The 19,402-nt window shown below is 43.5% G+C and overlaps 2 protein-coding genes across 2 annotated transcripts in view; one reads left to right on the top strand and one right to left on the bottom strand.

The window, feature by feature from the left end:
- Nucleotides 1–1,721: 1,721 nt before the first annotated feature.
- On the top strand, nt 1,722–4,519 carry LOC311491430 (carbohydrate sulfotransferase 12-like; the record flags this gene model as incomplete). The annotated part of the gene is made up of 5 exons (XM_084549359.1): nt 1,722–1,731; nt 2,044–2,207; nt 2,486–2,629; nt 2,719–3,026; nt 4,086–4,519. 5 exons carry the CDS (start codon nt 1,722–1,724, stop codon nt 4,324–4,326), a joined length of 867 nt encoding a protein of 288 aa, XP_084405485.1. The 3' UTR covers nt 4,327–4,519.
- Nucleotides 4,520–4,715: 196 nt separating this feature from the next.
- The window catches only part of sema4f (sema domain, immunoglobulin domain (Ig), transmembrane domain (TM) and short cytoplasmic domain, (semaphorin) 4F), a 53,836-nt gene continuing 39,149 nt past the window's right edge, over nt 4,716–19,402 (bottom strand). Inside the window, exons 2-15 of the mRNA XM_084548613.1 lie at nt 15,230–15,375; nt 14,905–14,964; nt 10,075–10,173; nt 9,497–9,608; nt 9,261–9,380; nt 9,006–9,160; nt 8,737–8,918; nt 8,252–8,393; nt 7,866–8,079; nt 7,515–7,624; nt 7,250–7,401; nt 6,916–6,971; nt 6,576–6,766; nt 4,716–6,451 (exon numbers count right to left, since the gene is read on the bottom strand). Of these exons, the coding sequence (XP_084404739.1) occupies nt 5,723–6,451; nt 6,576–6,766; nt 6,916–6,971; nt 7,250–7,401; nt 7,515–7,624; nt 7,866–8,079; nt 8,252–8,393; nt 8,737–8,918; nt 9,006–9,160; nt 9,261–9,380; nt 9,497–9,608; nt 10,075–10,173; nt 14,905–14,964; nt 15,230–15,375 (2,468 nt within the window). The 3' untranslated portion in view covers nt 4,716–5,722. The remainder of the gene's footprint in view (nt 6,452–6,575; nt 6,767–6,915; nt 6,972–7,249; nt 7,402–7,514; nt 7,625–7,865; nt 8,080–8,251; nt 8,394–8,736; nt 8,919–9,005; nt 9,161–9,260; nt 9,381–9,496; nt 9,609–10,074; nt 10,174–14,904; nt 14,965–15,229; nt 15,376–19,402) is intronic.

The raw sequence follows: 19,402 nt of genomic DNA, 5'->3' as shown, positions 1-19,402 counted from the left end.
AGGCTGCTAAGTGATCTTCGCGACAAGGTGAATGAAGAAAGGAAAGCACTGGTTTCAAAAGGTAAAGGCAGGTTTTGTTATTTTCTGAGGACATATATATGAGCTCTATTTGAGAATATGTTCATCAATTTTCTTTTATTTCTTCACGAATCCCAACATAGAGATAAAGAGAATCCAGCAATATGCAGGTAAATTTGATGAGTTTACTGAAAAACACATGAGGAGTCCTCTTCTGTTCATAGTTCTTAAGGCTAACTCAACTTCCTGCTGCTCTTTTAATCCCTGTCAGTCGATGTAACATTGGACACTGACACAGCAAACAGTCTCCTTGTTGTGTCTGATGATGGGAAAGAGGTGAGAAATGAAGGTTTTCCTCAGATACTCCCAGATTGCCCAGAGAGGTTTGACACTCTCCTTGGAGTCCTGGGTAAAGAAGGCTATTCCTCTGGTGCCTTCTACTTCGAGGTCAGTTGTATTTCAGTTTCCAGATTTGTCCTGTGTATGTCTGTTTAGAATACGAATGCAGTGTCACGTGTGTGTTTTCCATAGGTGCAAGTGGAAGGCAAGGTTGCATGGGACATTGGGGTCACCTTGGAAACAGTTGACAGAAAAGGACAAACTGATGTCTGTCTGAGAAATGGCTACGCTGTCCTGATGCTGAGGGATGGGAAGACTTCCAAGCCTTGTGACCGACCCCCACTGGAAATTGTTCTCGGTCCAAACCCACCCAATAAAGTCAGGGTGTTTGTAGACCATTTTTATGATGTCGGGATCAAACCAAGGCCCAGCAGGATTAATCCTGTGGAAAACAAGAATGTCTGTATGAATTATTTTAGCAGTCCAGATATTTAACTTATGTAAACCTGCTGGTTGCACAAGAAGAAAAGTCAGCAGATCACCAAAGCTAGATGGATTCATCCTCTGGGAACCTTATTGTCTGTAGCCAATGGTTTGGAAATCCATCCCACAGGACTGCACTCTGAACCACATATATGTCAACTAGGTGGCGTTAATAAAAATCTCTGGGATGACTTATAGCTGTAAAAAATGCCTTGCTGATCGAATCCTTCAAACAATCAGAATGACCTGCTGATTGACAGACTGGAGAACATGAGAAACCCAATATGGTCTTCATTTAGTTTGGCTTTTTTTTGTGTGTTTCTTTTTACAATCATTTGAAAACTGTACTAAATAAAGTCCATCATTTATGTGGCTAAACAGTCAGAAGATTAGAAAGGAGGTGTGGCAGGACTGTACAGCCTGGGTGAGGCCTCCCAGCTCCACCTCTGATGTTCACACTTGTTTTGTTGTCTGTTCTATGGAGCTCACGCATCACACTGCACTCGGAGAGCAGACTACAGTATCCAGATATGTTCCTGTAGGCCAGGGCATTGATTACTGATTTTCTCTGAGAGAACCCAATCAGGTGAGCTTGTTGTCATTATTTATTCTGAAAGGAAGGGCTTTGAAATATTGTGTGGAAATGTGGATTTTGAAATGATTGCCAAATATTTTATCCTTCTTAGAATTTTGTACATTCAGTGCACGTCCATTGTTTCTGGTGCAGCGGTACAGGGTGGCACATCGTAAAGGTCCAGACGCCATGCCAGCATGCAGAGGATTCCTGCCCCTTGGATTTCTGGGAACTGTGCTTCTTGTTATGCTCTCCCTTTACCAATGGAACATATCACAAGAAAAGAAAGGTACCACTATGTGCCCGCATGGAATCCGGTTTCTACTTAAGAACAAATGCGCTTTGTTTAACAGATGCCTGATCTGTCCATAGTTTACACTCCACTGCCTATGGAATAGGTGTTGTATTTCGTAATGCAGCTCCAACCCCACCCCTGCTTACTTTTGGGTTATCATGCATTAGCTTTAATGTAACACGGTTAATTTCTTCAGCTGAAAGAGCTTTGCTAAAGCAAGGGTTTGGCCTCTGACTTATACCTGCCATCTTAAGAAAAATGGCACCCTGAGGGAGATTTGTTCTGCCCATTTTTTATTTATTTTTTTGTCTGATTGTTTTTCTTGTCATAACAGAGAGCCTCAATCCACGGCAGGAACAGAGAAAGCGGCTGCTGAGAGAGACGTGTGATGTTGACAAAGAGGCAATTTCTGCAGGGAAGCACAGTTTAGAAGACAGTGACTTGAAGAACTTCATTGTGGACGACACTCATGGCATCATCTACTGTTACATTCCCAAGGTGATACTGAGCAGAAGGACACTTTTAGTACACAGTCTGGGCATTAAGTGCTGTCTTTCAGGAATGTGCTAAAGTGATGTGTTTCACTGAGCCTTGTATGATGAATTGACTTTTATTTGGTTCCTGCCACTTTAATTGAAATCCTATCATCTGCTCATAAACCTTTTTTGCCGCAGACATTTTGATGTGTCACACCAGGGAATGCATAGGTGTATTAATGATGGTTCAGTTCCATTTAGTGTCCAAGTAAGCTTTGACAAGCTTTTTCGTATCTACAGGTGGCATGTACCAACTGGAAGAGGGTTATGTTGGCCCTGAACCAAAGCGAGCCATATCCTGACCCCATGTCCATCCCTGGTGACGTGGTCCACCTGCCCAAAAAGTTCACGCTCCTAAGCTACTTCTCAAGACCAGAGATGATGGTAAGTTCAAACTGTGTCCTGAAAATGACCTCAGTCAGACATGTGTTCATATGACAGATGATTGATGTGTACTTATTTGCTTATCACAGGCAAGGCTCAAGCACTACACCAAGTTCCTGTTCGTTCGGGATCCATTTGTCCGTCTCATCTCTGCCTACCGGAACAAGTTCCAGAAATATAATGAATATTACTACCAAAACTTTGGTAGGGAAATTCTGCGTCTGTATGGCAACCAGCCTGATCCACCACTAACGGTGGATGAGGCGTTTGCATCAGGTGTGCGCCCCTCCTTCCACAATTTTATTCAGTACATATTGGATCCACGGACAGAAATGAAGCAACCCTTGGAGCCGCACTGGAGGCAAATGCACCGCCTGTGCCACCCCTGCCTCATAGAGTAAGACCACTTTTTTAGAAGGTTAACATCCACAAAGGCCAACATCAATGACGCAAAAATAGCTTTGAAACTGCTTTTTTATATACACTGCCTGGCCAAAAGAAAAGTCGCCTGGACCACCTTTAACTTTGATCACATCATGCATTTGCTGTGGCATTGTTCCGATAAATTTCTGCAATGTCACCAGATTTATTTCCATCCAGTGTTGCATTCATTTTTCACCAAGATCTAGTATTGATGATGGTAGAGTCTGACCACTGCACAAAGCCTTCTCCAGCACATCCCAAAGATTCTCAGTGGGGTTAAGGTCTGGACTCTGTGGTGGCCAATCCATGTGTGAAAATGATGCCTCATGCTCCCTGAACCACTCTTTCACAATTTGAGTCCCATGAATCCTGGCATTGTCATCTTGGAATATGTCCGTGAACATCAGGGAAGAAAAAACTCCATTGATGGACTAACCTGGTCATTCAGTATATTCAGGTAGTCAGCTGACCTCATTCTTTGTGCAACATAATGTTGCTGAACCTAGACCTGACCAACTGCAGCAACCCCAGATCATAGCACTGCCCCCACAGGCTTGTACAGTAGACACTAGGCATGATGGGTGCATCACTTCATCTGCCTCTCTTCTTACTCTGATGTGCTGGTTCCCCACTATCCTTCCAGTTTTTAATAATGCGTTGGACAGTTCTTAACCCAATTTTAGTAGTTTCTTCAATCTCCTTAGATGTTTTCTCTGATTGATGCATGCCAATGATTTGACCCTTCTCAAACAGACTAACATCTTTTCCACGACCACAGGATGTGTCTTTAGACATGGTTGTTTAAGAAATGAGAAGCTACTCATTGCATCAGCTGGGGTTAAGTAACTTGTTGCCAGCTGAAAGATAATCACCCATGCAGTAATTATCCAATAGGAGGCTCGTATCTATTTGGTTAGTGAAATCCAGGTGGTGACTTGTTTTTTGGCCAGGCAGTGTATCACAAATTAGCAGTTAATTTAACTTCATTAATCACGCATCATCATTTGACGTTGGTTTGTTTTTTTCTTCTCAGGTATGATTTTGTTGGCCACCAGGAGACTCTTCAGGAGGATGCTAAAGAGCTGCTGAAGACCTTGAAGTTGGAGCACGACATTAAATTCCCTTCTGCCTACGAAAACATGACCTCTCCTGAATCTGTGTTGGACTGGTTCAGAACAGTGCCCCTAGAGGACAGGAGGAAGCTGTACAAGCTCTATGAGGGAGACTTCAAGCTTTTTGGCTATAGAAAGCCAAGTGAATTGCTTGATGATTGAGATGAATTTCAGATTTTTTTAGACCGAAAAAAAAAAAAAATAGAATATTAAACTTTTGTCAATTCTAGTTGAACATTAGATCGCACCACAAGCCTTTTATGATAGGGTGACTGACCCCTGTCAGGCAGTTCGCTTAGCCTGGTATTCATGGGTTTCATCAGGTCCCTTTCCACAGGTGTTTTAATCAAGCACCATGCAGTTTACATTCATAATCTAGGTGCTTGATTTTAAACACCTGTGGAAAGGGACCTGGTGAAACCCATGAATAAATTGACAGTGTAGACTATTTCAAAGAAATGTGTGATGTTCCCAAAGACTCTGTTGTGATTCTTGACATTAAAACTATAAAATAAGTTACATGTCTTTAAATTTTCCCATAACCAGCTTCTCACCAGACATTATGGCAACGGGATAGCAGCAACTCTTACATTTTCTTTTTTTTTATTACAAAACAACATGACAAAAACAATACATTTTTATACTTAAATCCACACTCACAAAATGAGGTGATGTCAGCTTGGCAAGGTCCATTGTTGTGAATTTCACATCCTTCAGGGGAAATTCATATTCCGTCTCAGCAATGGTACACGTGAACAGTGACGGATCTGTGCACCTGCCGGGCATCTTCAGTTTTCCATGACGCATATCTGATGCCTTACCTTGAACCTATCAGACTTTTGATTTCTGCAGCAGTGTAGGCATGGACAGCTCCGTCACAGTCACTGTAGGCCATCCGAGGGCTCTGCAGTGAATTTATGCTGCTTCAGTCTCTGACAGTGACATCTCCGTGTTTGAAGCCCAGTACCGGTTCAGTCTGACTGGGCAGTCTATGGCTCAGTAGTCCTTTGGTGCCTTTGGACCCATCAAGGTTTGGGATTTGAGTGGCGTGTCACAGAGAGAAATTCAAATAGTGAGAAACAGACAGAGGTGCTGAGAGAAAAGTGCACTTATTCTTTGCAGTGCCATCAGGAAAACGAGAGAGCGGACAACAACGAGAGAAGGACAATATGGCTTTTCCACATCTACACATGTAGATATTTCATCTTTGATTATTTTTTTTTCTTGTAACATTTGAAATAACGCGACTTTCATGTTTATATTTACATCTTCTATTTACACTTGACTCAGTTACTTAGCTGTGGCTCTCATCCTGAGTGACTTATATTAAGCAGTCGTTCCCAACAATGTTTACTTTGCCGCCGGTCTTCCCATATATTACAGGTCTCTCTCAAATACTTAGATTAACTTATTATATATTTCTCATAAATCTCTGTAGTCTCTCATCATGCCACAGTTCCCATTCAAAGGCATTTGGCAGTAGCCGCTTTGCATTCATTCCAGTAGGATTCAGTTTATGTGGAGGATGCGAAAGGGTGCAATCAAGAGTACATTTCCGTCATATTGAACTTTCTTCACACTGAGCCAGTGGTGCTGGTGATTTGAACATGGGGAAGCTGGCGATCTCCTCCTCTAGTCGTTTAATTCCTTCCCCAAAGCCATCCCCCAGTCCCTGATCAACTTCATCCCCGATCCCCAACTCCCTCTCTCCTCCTTCGTGCCTCACCCTTTCCCGCTCCCCCGTCCTTCCATCCAGCAGGTCTGCGGCTAGAAATTCGGAGGCCAGCTTGAGCCCGCTACCTGTGTTGCAGTTGACATAAATGGAGTTCCCGTGGCCGTTGCTGGAGTTACTGTTCATCAGGGTGCCGCTGTAACTGTTGCCATGGTGACCACCATTACCCTGATGGCTGAGGAGAGTTGTTGCGGTTGTGGTTGTGGTTGCCGTCCCGTTTCGTTTTTCTGCCAGCCGGAAACCCTCGGACAGAAGGCTAGCGCTGCTAGGGGACTGCGGAGTGGCTGAAGAGCCCAGCAATTCCCGCCCCTTCTCTGATGACAGCGAATTATCTGGCAGGTGGTGGCCCTGGTGGGCAATGGCACGCCGCCGGGACACGAAGTAGAGAAAGAATACACCGAGCGCTACACCTCCTAAAAAGAAGAGGATGTAGATGGCCACTACTTGACGACCTCCTGCTGTCGCAGCTGTTCCTCCAACTGTGGGGTCTTCCAGTGTCAGCTGATAGGCTGCTCTGCGGCAGGGAGTGGGGTCTCTGGTGCCTGGCCCTGCCTCCTGGAGGAGAGAGACAGGCCACACATGAAGAAGTTATTTTCATCTACAATCCATGCTTTTCTGCAGTTAGGTAAAAATGTTCTAAAAGCGGTCAAGGAAATAGCTGCCTGTGTGACCTGTGTACCTGGCAAGTGCAGATGTACGTTCCCAGACTGTCATCTGTGACAGTCACTTCTAAGTCAGAGTTGTGCTGCTTGGTGTGTCTGTGGGGAGGATGCTCCCAGCTACAGGGCCTGGGAGACAGCTGGACGCATGGCAACAAGAGGCGCAGGTCCTTGGAAACCCGCAACACCCTGGTGGATGGGCTGCAGCGCCCTAAAGTAGAGGACATGGAAAGAGACAACAAGGAGCTGAATAAAAGGAGAAACAAAACTGGGATGTTTTCCATTTCAGTCGCTTTACACAGGCTTGATAACTTAGTCTGAGATCAACATAAGTAAAATATAAAAATAGGATATAATTACCTTCTTCTTGAGAACACTTCCTCAAGGCATTGTCTACCACGTCACCTGGACCAGGCCTGGGCACGCACACAAAATGATCATCATTAATAGTTGTATTCCTCTCCGTTTTGCTGGTGGTTACACTAAACACACTTTACTCTGGCCTAGATTTAGTCCTTGTGTTGTATCTATTGTCACTTAACAGATATAGAGGATTTAATAAGTTACTTTAATCTCTCTGGTGCTTTCTAAGTGTCTGCAAGTAATTGGACAGTCTATTAAATGTCTGCTGGCCGCCTTTGATTTTCACTTTTGGATATCTTCCAGTTCATTTTGATATTCCCGTCATACTCACGGTGTCGTAGTGGGCCTGCAGGCTTCCTCTTTGGGGCTCCACACACAGCCTAGTCCTCTGGCTCTGGCACACACCTCACAGCTGCGATACAGAGCGCAGCCTTCAGCCTGGACACGAGCCAGAGACAGAGGGCTGCCCACCAGGGCCCGGCCCTGGGAGCACAGAGAACAGTTACAGATTTGCCGAGCAATAAAACAGATTTTCGAGGGCGCCGCAGATGAATGCGTATGCATGGCTGCGTGTGTATGAATATACAGTGCTCTACCTGGTGCAGTAATATATTGTTGACGGGCTCCAGAGACGAGAACAGAGGAATCTCCTGCAGTAAGGTGGTGTTTTGGTCCACTACTGCCACCTGGTGGAGCTCTCCACGGTCTGTAACAAACACAGAGAAGGTATTTTATCTTTTATCAAAAAGCATATATATTTCTGTTTCTATTTTATTCAGTTTAGTTCACATTAAACACTTTGATCAGTGTAGGTCAATTTGGATTGATTTCCGAATTTATAATTTATTTTTAGACGTCCGTATATGTCAGTTCCGCCGTTTCCATCTGCATCGTCGGTTCTCACTCTCCTCCTCTGTTCTCTTCGTTTTATCTCATTCTCTACACACCTGTTCCAAGATGCAGCACTGCTCCTCTCTGCTCATCTCCGCTGTCCGTCAGAGTAACAGCCAGCTTGGTGTATCTGATTCCCTTCCGGACGAGCAGGGGCGCTGCAGTAACACTGTTCTCCATCAGAGGGTGGTCCCTCACGAAAGTGAGCACTTTGTCAGGAAGCTTGAGGGAGGACTCAAATCCTTCAGCCTTTAATGCACTGTTCAAACACTGAAAACAAGGAGGAAAAATGTTTAAGTGATCTAAAACAAATGCAACTGAGTTTTCTTGAAGACGTCCTATTCATTCAAAGGACTCCTTCAGCTGCCCTTGTCATGGCTTGTTCTTCTAAATATTACTAGTATGACTTTGGAGGCGGTATGTGGTAGCACACATGTTGTACCTGGCCAGGCCGTGGCGTAGGGACAGGTTCAGGATTGATCCAGGCATCACATGTTTTCTTCAGCTCTTTAAAGGGACCGTCCATCACTTTGTTGATGTCAGAGAGACTGAAGACACACACAGCTGACAACTCTTCACGCTCCCTATGAAAAAAGAAGAAGAAAAGAAGTGTTAACATTTTGCCGTTACTGCATGTCGACACGTCAAAGTCATAACAAGAGATCATTTTTTTAAGATCAATATAAGAGGAATAGTTTTTGCATTGACCTACTCATAACCTGCACAGTACGCATGCAGTTTGTTAGCTTAGCTTAGCATAAAGGCTGAAAACAGGGGGAAACGGCTAGCCTGCCTTTAGTGCAGTCACTATAAGGCTCTAAGCTGCTAGGCTAACTGTCTCTTGGCTATATTTCTTGTACTTTTAAGGCAAGTATATAAGGTATTGGTTCTGGTTTGGGCTGCAGGCCTGCTTGTCCCTCAGCTCACCACTGGGAGGTGAACAGTCCGTAGAAGTGAGTGCTGCTTGGGTCGCCCGGAGTGTGCTGCGTGGTGAAGACGTCGGTTAGGATGTTGTAGCGCTGACCGCTGGGCTTGTCCTCACACACTAGCTGGGCCTTGAGAAAGGTGGTCCAGCGTCGCTGCAGAGTCTTCATTCCTCCCACGTCAGACTGAAAAAACAGAGGACATGACGAAGAGGAGTCAGCGAAGGCAAATACAGAAATCAGTCAATCGTTCAAATCAAGGCGTTGGGTTACCTTGCAGACCCGTGCCACCCTGGGCACTTTGACTTTGGTGTACAGGTCATACTCTTTGGCCACCTCAGTGAAGAAGAAGTAGATTTTGTCATCGTCTCCCGTCGGGTTGCTGTCGGCAGACTGCTCTATAAAGGCTGAGCTGACAAACTCTGGGTCTGATTGGACAAACACAGACACGCAGCTTCACTTAGTCACGGTGGAAGTGCCTTTGTACTGAACTGTCAACACGTGTGAATGCGTGCATGTGTTTCTCACCGCTGAGCCAGTTGCCGGATCGCTCGGTTCGGATGCGATCCTGCTCGGGGCCCGTTGCCCTGGAGATGTCAAAGAGCGTTCCCAGGAAGTTACTGGTGGCTGCTGTGTACAGGGTGCCACCTACACAAAAGAAAGACAAATATGTTTTACTTACGCGCCGCACAATGAGATCAAACAAAAGCTTAAAAAAACGTTAACCAGAAAACGAATCATTCAGTGAATCAGTCGGTTCTTACCTGCCATAACAGCTGTGTAATGCTGACTGGGCTCAAAGGGACACTTGCCCTTCCCCGTCTCCATCCTCACCCCTCCATCCTCGGCTTCCTCCAGGGTGTAGGAAGACATATCCTGCAGGACGACAGGAAAAGAGAAGCATAGGTACAATAATAATGGCAACGAAGGACATTCTTCTCAACTGATTTTAAATTTAAAAGGCCTTGAGTTTGCATTTGATCTCTTACAGGTTGCAGTTGTGCTGCTTAAAATGTCACCATAACTGACTAATTGCCCTCTTCTATGCTGAAAGCATTAGTGACATTAGGACTAATAGTGCACGGCACAGGAAACAAAACATCTTTTGACAGTTTTTAACAGCTCCTGAAAAAAAAAAATGTGTGACTGAAGTGTGAAAAAGAAAAAAAATGTGAATAAATTCACAGAAGCAGATAATACAACACAGACGAGAGCGACAGTCAGTCCGTGCTGTTTTGCAAAACCCTTTTTGGCAGTATGAATGAGCGTGTGAGAGGATATTAACACGTATGCTGCCGGCACGAACACACAAAGCCAACTCTGGTACGATGGAGGCACTAACCAAGAAGGCACACTGGGGGTCAAAGGCGTAGGTTCCACAAACGTAGATGCGTCCGTCTCCTAGAAACTCCAGCAGGCGGATGTAGTTATTGCAGTCAATCTGCAGGGGGAGACAAACACACAGAAATAAAGCTACGGCAAGCGTCTTACATCCAGGTTCAAGTTTATAACAAGATGTAGAGTGTATGTTTAATTCTTCCAATCAAACTATACAGTATCTAAAAAAAACATACTTTATCAACAAAAATTTTACAGTATATACCTTCGCACATGTGGATTTTTTTTTTTAAACTGTTTATTTATGTTGTGCTATATTAGTAGATTTCAGAAAAACATCCAGACATCTAGTTTCAGAATCCTAAATTACCCACACTGGGGGGTTTTGGAGAAAGGTGGAAGAAGATTCTGAGAACAGCTGGAGCATCAATGATTCTGACTGGAAATTGGAGACCCCCACTGCTGGCAGTGACACTTGAGATCCCCCCGGCTGCTGGCAGAGACCACCCTTATACTAACTCAGACACACACAGTTCCTGAAAGCTAAGACCAACACATATAATGCACATAAAATAAGTATTTTTCTCAATGGGTGTCACAGATACACAATCTACGTGATGTACAGTATTGTTTTTCCTCTCTCCTCTCTTTTACACGTATATATATTCCGTCAGCAACTCTTATGGAAAAAAACACCCCCATTGTCCCGCTGCGGTTACCATGAAACCATGACGCAAGCAATTTTTTATTAAGCTCGTGTGTGTGTGTGTGCAGCTTTGCGTGCCATCCTGGATCGGCTCCAGGCTTGAGTCACCTACTCCCCCGGAGACTTGATCCTCTCCACTGCCCAGATCATGTCACCTAAATAATCCCTCCCCACCTGCATCACACAAACCCCGCCCCCCCCTCGTCGTGCTGGTACAACTCCACGTGACACGACCAGAGAGAGAACGGGAGCTCAGGCTGGTGACAATGGGATCATCTTGGGATTAGCTATTCCATTGGCTCAAATTAACCTCATTCACACTAATAAGCTTTATTCACACTCTGGCATGGGTTTGATGGATTGGCTGTGCTCTATTCGATTCTGTTGTGTTCTTGATCATAATTATGTCTCATTTCTTTTTTTTTTTTATGCTAAAAGCTTCCGTGACTTCAGTGCTCACCGTGGAAATTAAACGTCCTGCCACCAAAACGTCTAAAAGCTTTTCATGCTCGCTGACATTTACCTTCCGACTGCAATTTTCCAGTAATTACAGAGATGTGTGTGGACAAGGCGAAACTTTCTGCTCTTCACCTAATGCTCCGCTCTCAGACCCCTTTATCGCCTGCAAACTTAACTGCTCACAGAACTTTCTTCAACCACATTTTGCTTCAACACCAAATATTTCTATGGCAAGTGATATTACCAGAGAACAACAAGCAGACTTTAATTGCTATGATCAGATGTAACGTTGATTTTGTTTCCTTCAGAGCTGCAGTACTCATAATGTTAACGGTTTAACTGTGTTTCAACTCAGTTTTGGTTTTCAGGATGTGTTTTCTAGCTCTTCATCTTTGTACGCTACCTACCTAGCTAGTCAAGAAACTGGAAGAGTTGGTTAGTAAAGATTACATGTAAACTCTTCAAGCAAACCAGCTGCTATTTTCTATTAAAGTGGCAATCTCAAACTTTTCAGTCCTGGTTAATTTGCCGCCCAGCGACCCTCCCAGCTGGGACCCTTCTGTAAGCAGCCGCGAACTGATAATGTGCTGCACGGAATGAGTCTGTAAATGAGGACTGCAACGTGTCGCTTGCAGCTCTTCATCTAACAGCTTATCACGGCTGGTTCTCGTGGTTCCTTTACTCCCTGCAATATTTCAAACTGATCTTGTTTTTACTGGAAGTCAGCACATGTTTTGCCAGTTAAATACTTTTTGAAGCTGCAGCTGTTGGGAATTTACGTTGGCAGAAATCTCTCAACATTCTGCATTCGTAACGAGGTGTCTGTTTAGAGAGATAACGTTACCATTTTCCCAGGAATGTCAACACAGACACTCAGTTCATAAAAGTACAAATAGCCAAAATTTGCAATACTTTCATCTTTGGGCCAGGCTCAGTCACTTTTATCTCATTTGGTGACACTTAACAGCTTTTTATTTAAATGAAAACCCTTGAGCTTGCCACTTTATAGGGGAACTACTGTTTTTTAAAACCTGGACCTTATTTCTGGCATAAAATACGATCGTTTACTCACCCATATAAGTTTTGTGTCATTTGGAGTCATTCGGATATTTAGATCCATATATCCATATAGTGGGAGTGACTGGGGCACCGAGATGCAGCCTCTAAATAACGCATTATCTGCCGTGTAACTCGTTCATTTCACCAATATTTTGTTATCGTATACTAGTGCTATTCCCCGTTGAGTCTGGAGTTACCTGTTATCATCATCTGGGGTCTATAGATTGATCTACTAACCTCTGACCTGGATGATGTCATCTCTGAGCGCCGCACACACCCGCGACGGTCGGCTTGTTTACCTGTAATTTGCTACTGCTAGTTTTTTGCAACATGGCTGAATATTTTTCCGATTCTGAGGTTGTGGATGAACCACAGCAGTAGTCACTCCCACTATATGGATATACGCAGATCTAAATATCTCCCGAACGACTACAAATGACACCAAAGTTATATGGGTGAGTAAACGATTGTATTTTATGCCAGAAATAAGGTGCAGGTTGTAAAAAAAAATGGTAGTTCCCCTTAAAGTGTGTATTTTAACATGATTCTGCACTACACAACTTCAACTTAAACTCACCATCTTCATTAAACACTCTTAGAACTGATGACCGCCACCCACAGAAAACTAGAGTGCAGCATATCAAAGTTCAAATGATTCACCAGTCATCGATGGGGCATGCTTTAGGAACTTCTATATCAGATTTTTTATTTTTTTTTTACAAAGGCTGATAACTGTATGATTAATCTGTCTGTACCAGTGACAACTTTCTTTCTTTTTTTTGTAAAAAGCTTTGTTCCATCTCACGGTGAGTGTAGAAAACCCCGGTGAGATGTTATTCATAATGTCAACATCCCTGATTTCCTGGGCTTACCAAGTTCCTGCTGATAGTAGAGGAGCATTGTGTAACCCAGTTAACCCAGATTTGTCTATAGTCTATGGTCTCTGCATGATTCACACCGACTCTCCTTAGTCCTCCTGACTCACTCCTGAAATCTTGTAATCAACACAACCCTTTTCTTTCCTGCCGTTATCAGTCTTTCACCTCTACGCCTCTTTCCAGTGGAGGGCAGAAAAAAACATGCTGGTGACGGTTGTTTAAACTGGGTCAAATCTAATTGCACTTCCTTTTATTGAAACACTGACCTTCCATGGGCTTTGTTTATCTTTTGATTTGACCTCATTTTTCTGGACTGCGGCCTTTTTGAGCATTAACCGGTCATTTGAGGAAACATAGTTGAAATTTCCCGCCTCCATTATAGTAATCTCAGATCTCCACTGTGATGCTGAAGCGCTTTCAGTCTGGCGGTGCTTCTTAAAACCAACGAAACACAACTCAACAAACACAGCTCCAGCGTACAGTTAGTTTGTAGCCACGGCAGAACGAGATGTGCGGCTCGAGCGTGCGGTACGCTCTATTTAATCAGTTTCCATAGACAGTTACTGGACATCTGCGACTTCATACACACACTCACCCTCTTTTACTCTAACAGTTTTTACGTCTCTACACACACACACACTCAAACACCCTTGATGAAGCCTTGGCATTAGTCCCAGAACTTCTCCTCCAATGCTTAACAGCATGGGGTTGTGAAACATACACACACATACAAATGCATGCTGTTGCACAATAAACTGCACATGTATCTCATAATTTAAAGTTTCAGGCTAAATGAATCTAATAAATCATACCTAAATATTATCTCAGGTGATATTTAATATTTTCTTCATATAAATTAGTCTTTTTAATAAATAAATGCTCATATTTTACACAATGAAAACTGTGCCGCCGCAATATATTATGATTAGCGCCCGGTGGCTTTGGATACACAGAGAAAACTTTATTTATTTATTCCTTTTATGGGATTTCTAGTATAAATAATTTAATATTTAAATCTCTTATAATCACGTTTTACTCAAAAACTGGTTCTTGAAGGAATATTGGATATACTGTACAGTATACTGGTGCTTTGTTGTGCTTTTCAGGATGTTCCTGGGTTGCAACAGGAATAATGAAAGGCAGAGCTACTGTAACATACGGGCATGAATGTGTGTTCGAGTTTGTTTGCATGAGTCCCAACTGATTATACTATTTGACCTTAATTTGACAAAAGAGAGAATGTGTGTGGGTTGAAAGCATAGACTGTATATAAATATGTACAATGCGTCTCCACTTCCTTGCATTGGTCAAACTGACGCTATTTTCCCAGGGATACGGGCGGTGCCATCTTGTGACTTTGGAACTTTTTTTTTTAAAACTCTCACGGCCCCCACGAGACCGCTTTATGGAGTGGTTAGCATGGCAACTGGTAGTCGCCATTATGTCACATCCTGTTTCTATAACTAATTTAAAAAAAATCATAAAAATGCATATTCACTACATAAAATGACAGACACCATCGTTGAAAAAAATAAAATAAAAAACTGACGTGTATTTTAGTGTTTTAGTCTGGGCCAAGTCCCATCCACCAACATGGAGGAGGTGGAGCTTAGGACCTATACTGCAGCCAGCCACCAGGGGGAGCTCTACTTGCTTTGGCTTCACCTTTTAGGAGGAGTTGCACCCTCCATCTTTATACTGTCGATGGTTGAAACATGCACACAGTTTTTACCTCTGTCTTTCCCTTTGCAACACAAGACGCCCTCTTCTCATCTGGTACATTCCAAACAATCTAGAGAAACAGACAAAAAAGAGACACAGAGAGAATTGGATAAGTCACTGTCAGGTGTTCATCTGTAGCTGATTAGCAATCAGTAATTAGTTTGATTCATCACCTAAAAGTTTCTCTTCCTGCTTCCTGTAGACATAATTGGTATAGAAACTCAACAGAGACAAGACACCCGCAGAGTCCTGAACGTGTACACATCCCATACCTCTGTTCGTGAATCCAGCCACACACTCATACATGCACACACACACTTGTACACTCCTCCTACCACGTGTGGAGGTGTCTTCGGTTTATTGGTGTCCACGGCCAGTATGGTGTCCCTGGCACCCAGGAAGAGCATGCCGGATGAGCGGTTCAGCAGGAAGGTGCTGAAGTTGCCCACGTCCTTGAACGTGTCTCCACCCAGAACGATGTCTGTGGACAAAGAGAGAGAGAGAGAGAGACGGAGAGGGAGTGAGATTTTCGAGAGTCAAGAGAAGTTAGTGCAGCCGCCAGTCACAGGATCTAAAAGGGATTCTGAGTGAAGCACTCGGACAGCTGCAAGGAACTGAGGCTGGCAAACAAAATTGAAGAAAATACATGCGTTTACATCCTCTTTTACCTTTATAACTATGATTAAAAGTAGTTGACGGGATGAGATCAATCAAACACATTCAGTTTTCTCAGAAGAAGGACTAAAGACATGAGGATGGAGTGATGGGAATAAGAGGGAGAGAATAAAGATGACCCTTGATTCACCCTGCCCCCCACCCTAACACAGTCACAGCCACAGATGAACTCATGGCTGATTCATGGTTTATCTCTCTCCATCCTATGATATATATAAATATCTCTATATATACTACACTAAATATTGTGTCTGAACCATTTCTGAGAACAGAATGGAAGTAAATGATGTATCATCATAATATATAATGAATGAATCATCCTTTCATAATACATGGTGTGTGTGTGTGTAATATCAGCTATATCTGTCTCTTGGACTCAAACATATCACATGAGCCTTTGAATTGTGTTCCAGCTCTTGTTTGCCTTCTCAGTCAGTCAGTCAGTCTCCCACCTACTCTTTCTACTACAGGACAAAGCATGTGTGTGTGCGTTCATGTCCCAGCTGAGAGGAAAGAGCACAGCTGTGTGTTGAGTTTCTTTAGAGTGCTGTTGAAAGACTGTGTGTTCTCACTCGGCAAACCTTTAGCTAGTTTTATTTGATTTATTTGTTGTTGTTGTTTTTTTTTATCTTCGTCAAGAAACGTGTTCAGAGGAGAGAACAAAAGTCGCATTTCCAATAAATATGAAGTCACACACATACAGTCAAACACAAACACACGTTTAACAAAGATGAAAACATGTTGTGCCACAGATGACAGATCAGGGGAGAGATTAAATGCTGATGAGTAAAGCATGTCCATTTAACAAAGAGATATTATTTATTACGCATTTGCACAATTAAACAATTAATGAACCGTGACTACTAAAAGAGCCTACGCCCATGTTCGTTCACGTGACAAACAACACGGGCTTCTTCTTACTAAGTTACGTGTTAATCATCTCAAACACACACACAAAGAGGCATATAATTATTAGATGAATTACTTAAAACGTTTGATTTTGACTTATATTCAGCTGGGATGTAATCGCATATCTGCGGGCAAGAGATCAAACAATTTCAACGTTTGCTGCTCACGCAGAACGAACATTCCTGTCAAAACACGAGCAGACATTTATCATGAATGAGTACAGCAAATGCAACTTTGTTTTTTGTTTTTTTCAGTGAACTCAGCACAAAAAACAAGACAAGACCATGGTGTCGAGCTTGAGACAACTGAAAATACTGCAGGAAGTAATGGAGTAGATGTAGAGCTGCATGTCTACAACCTCTAGAGGTGACCCACTTATGCAACCTGCAGATGGAAAAAGGCCAGTAGTTGCCAGACTTTGTAATTAAAATGACAACAGTTTGATGCTTTTGTCTGCAGAATTATGTGACTTGCAGTGCCACATTTGTTTATTCCACCAGTGGCCAGTATTCAATACTGCCACTCACAACTTCAGTCATGTGTGCAGCAAACAGACCTCCCTACGGCCACAGAGGTATATAAAAGTGAATTCATTGCTTTGTTTATTTTGTTGTTGTGCCTTTTGTTGATTAGAATTGCTAAATATCACCACAGCGAACACAGCGCTCAAAACTAAAACCCCCAGTACAACCAGAGAAATGTCAGCAAACTGACACACAACATGGCAGCCTCTCCAAAAATTACTGAATTGTGCACAATATTTACAATGTATACACTTAATAGTGCCTTCACAAACTCTCTGAATGAAAGAAAGCCAGTAAAAATTACAGTAGCGTGACTCCTGTCAGTCCGATGCAAAACTACAATGATGTAGAAGTGTTTAAAACTCCTGCTCACTAATGTACAACTACTATGAGTGTTTTATATAATGATTAGCGATTTCAGACTGTCACTGTCTATCTAAAGTTTGCCAACAGTGCCTAGCCTTTTATCAACAAGATTGCACACGTCTATCGACTGGAACAAGTGTTTGCATTTTGGTGCCAATACGGATCCTACTTTTTCACGTGTAAGAGGAAGTCGGTGTTAGATGTTTGACATGTTTCAAGGTGTTTCATCCTTCGTCGCTCAAGGAGCCTTTTCTCGTTAATGTTCGGGCTTCCAACTGATTAACAGCGCCATAAACATAAGGCGAGGAAACAGGCAGCATTCCTCTGAGCCTTTTGAAATAACACGGGAAATTAGAGAGAGGCATACAAATCCGAACACATGCATATACATTTATTATTCTGCAGGTGGAGCTGAGAAGGTGACCCTGAGACGCAGTAACCGAGGAGCGGAACGGACAAAAACAAACAAGATGACAACGACCTGACCTAAGGAAGACGGCGGTCTAATAAGAACTAAATAAGGGCTTGATAAAATCCGCAAACTGCATGAAAGAAATACTCCTAAAATGAAATCACACACACATTACAAATGAAGTTAGGAGGGAGCATGAGCCCCAATTTGGCAGCCGTCCACTAAAAGATTTAAACTAGTACAGTCGCTCTCTGTTTCCGTTACGGTGGGTGGGACAACGTCAGGACATTCGGCTAAATGGCACTCGGCACTGACATGGTTTTCCACTTAGGGCCACAGCCTGTGTGTCCGCCTGTGTTTTTTTTTTTTGTTTTGTTTTTTTTTGCACGCTGACATCTGCCCGTAACAGAATCGCAGACATTTTCTCTTCCCCCTGCCTCCATCCCGTCAGTCTGTGCCTGTTTTCCCGCAACATTTCAACGTCGATGCCATTTCTCATTCACTAAGGAGCCATCTGTTCAGCTAAAAGCCTCCAGGCGCTCAAATACCAAGAGTGGCTCTGATTCGCTCGCAGAGGGACGGCACCTCCTGAAAAGCAGCCAATGTGACGACGCGACGGAATCAATACAACTGAAGGAGGTGCGCGCGGGTTTCTCTAAATGTTCCTCAAAGACAGCACAGCTGCTGATATCATGGGTGTCATATCAGTGAAGTATCTCCATGTTGTCCTTGATTAAAAGTTTTTGTTCTGTGGCGTCCTTTCACTTTCACACTCCGAGCTGGTGAAATAAACACGTTCCTCCTCAATCTGCCAGTCAGAGCTGACTTCAAATGAGAACTGAAGGAGATGTGAAGGGAGGCAATTCCCTCCGTCGTCTTCTTCGTCACTTCTCTTCATCTGCTCTGTCACACATCCGTCTTTTTGTCGCCCTGCGGCCTCATCCACCTCTTCTAACCCACTTTACCGCCCGGTTCCCTTTCGCCGGACCGATACGCGCACGTACAGTAAAAGAAGACATGAGTGTTAGTGACACAGGCCAAAGGCAAGGTCTGCAGAGATGTCCTTGTAAACTGGCTGTGTAGGACACGACAAACACACACACACACACACATGCACACGGGGCCACCACCTGCTGTGCACCCTAATGTAGAGAGATGAATCCTAGAGCTACACCATCTGCCCTTGTCACAGAGTCACACACACACACACCTCTAAACCTACACATCCAGGCACACATTAATAAAGGCACGACTCTTAAAGGAATATAACGCACGACGACTCCTTCTCAGCTAGCATTTGTCTTTTATCTTCATCGTGACACGCGCAGCTGTTTATTCGAGGGACTTTGTGAATAAATTCGATTTGACGCGCGTCACGAGGGGAAGAGGGGATGCTCTGCAGGTTGGGTAAATGCCTCCTCTGCGACAGCAGGAGCCTGCAGCTCGCCACGTATCAGATCTTACCTCCCCCTTGCCTGCCTGCCTTTTTTTAAAGCGTGCCCGTGTGCAACATTACCGAGAGGACACATGTTGCAGCAGACAACAGGAGGCTGTGCATATAATCTTTCAAATCCATGCTCTGTGTAATACAATAGATTAGTAGATTAACATGGCAAGAGGTT

Source organism: Chelon labrosus (assembly GCF_963514085.1).
Source record: "Chelon labrosus genome assembly, chromosome: 1".
NCBI classification, from domain to species: Eukaryota; Metazoa; Chordata; class Actinopteri; order Mugiliformes; family Mugilidae; genus Chelon; species Chelon labrosus.
This window is presented reverse-complemented; position numbering and strand designations above follow the sequence as displayed.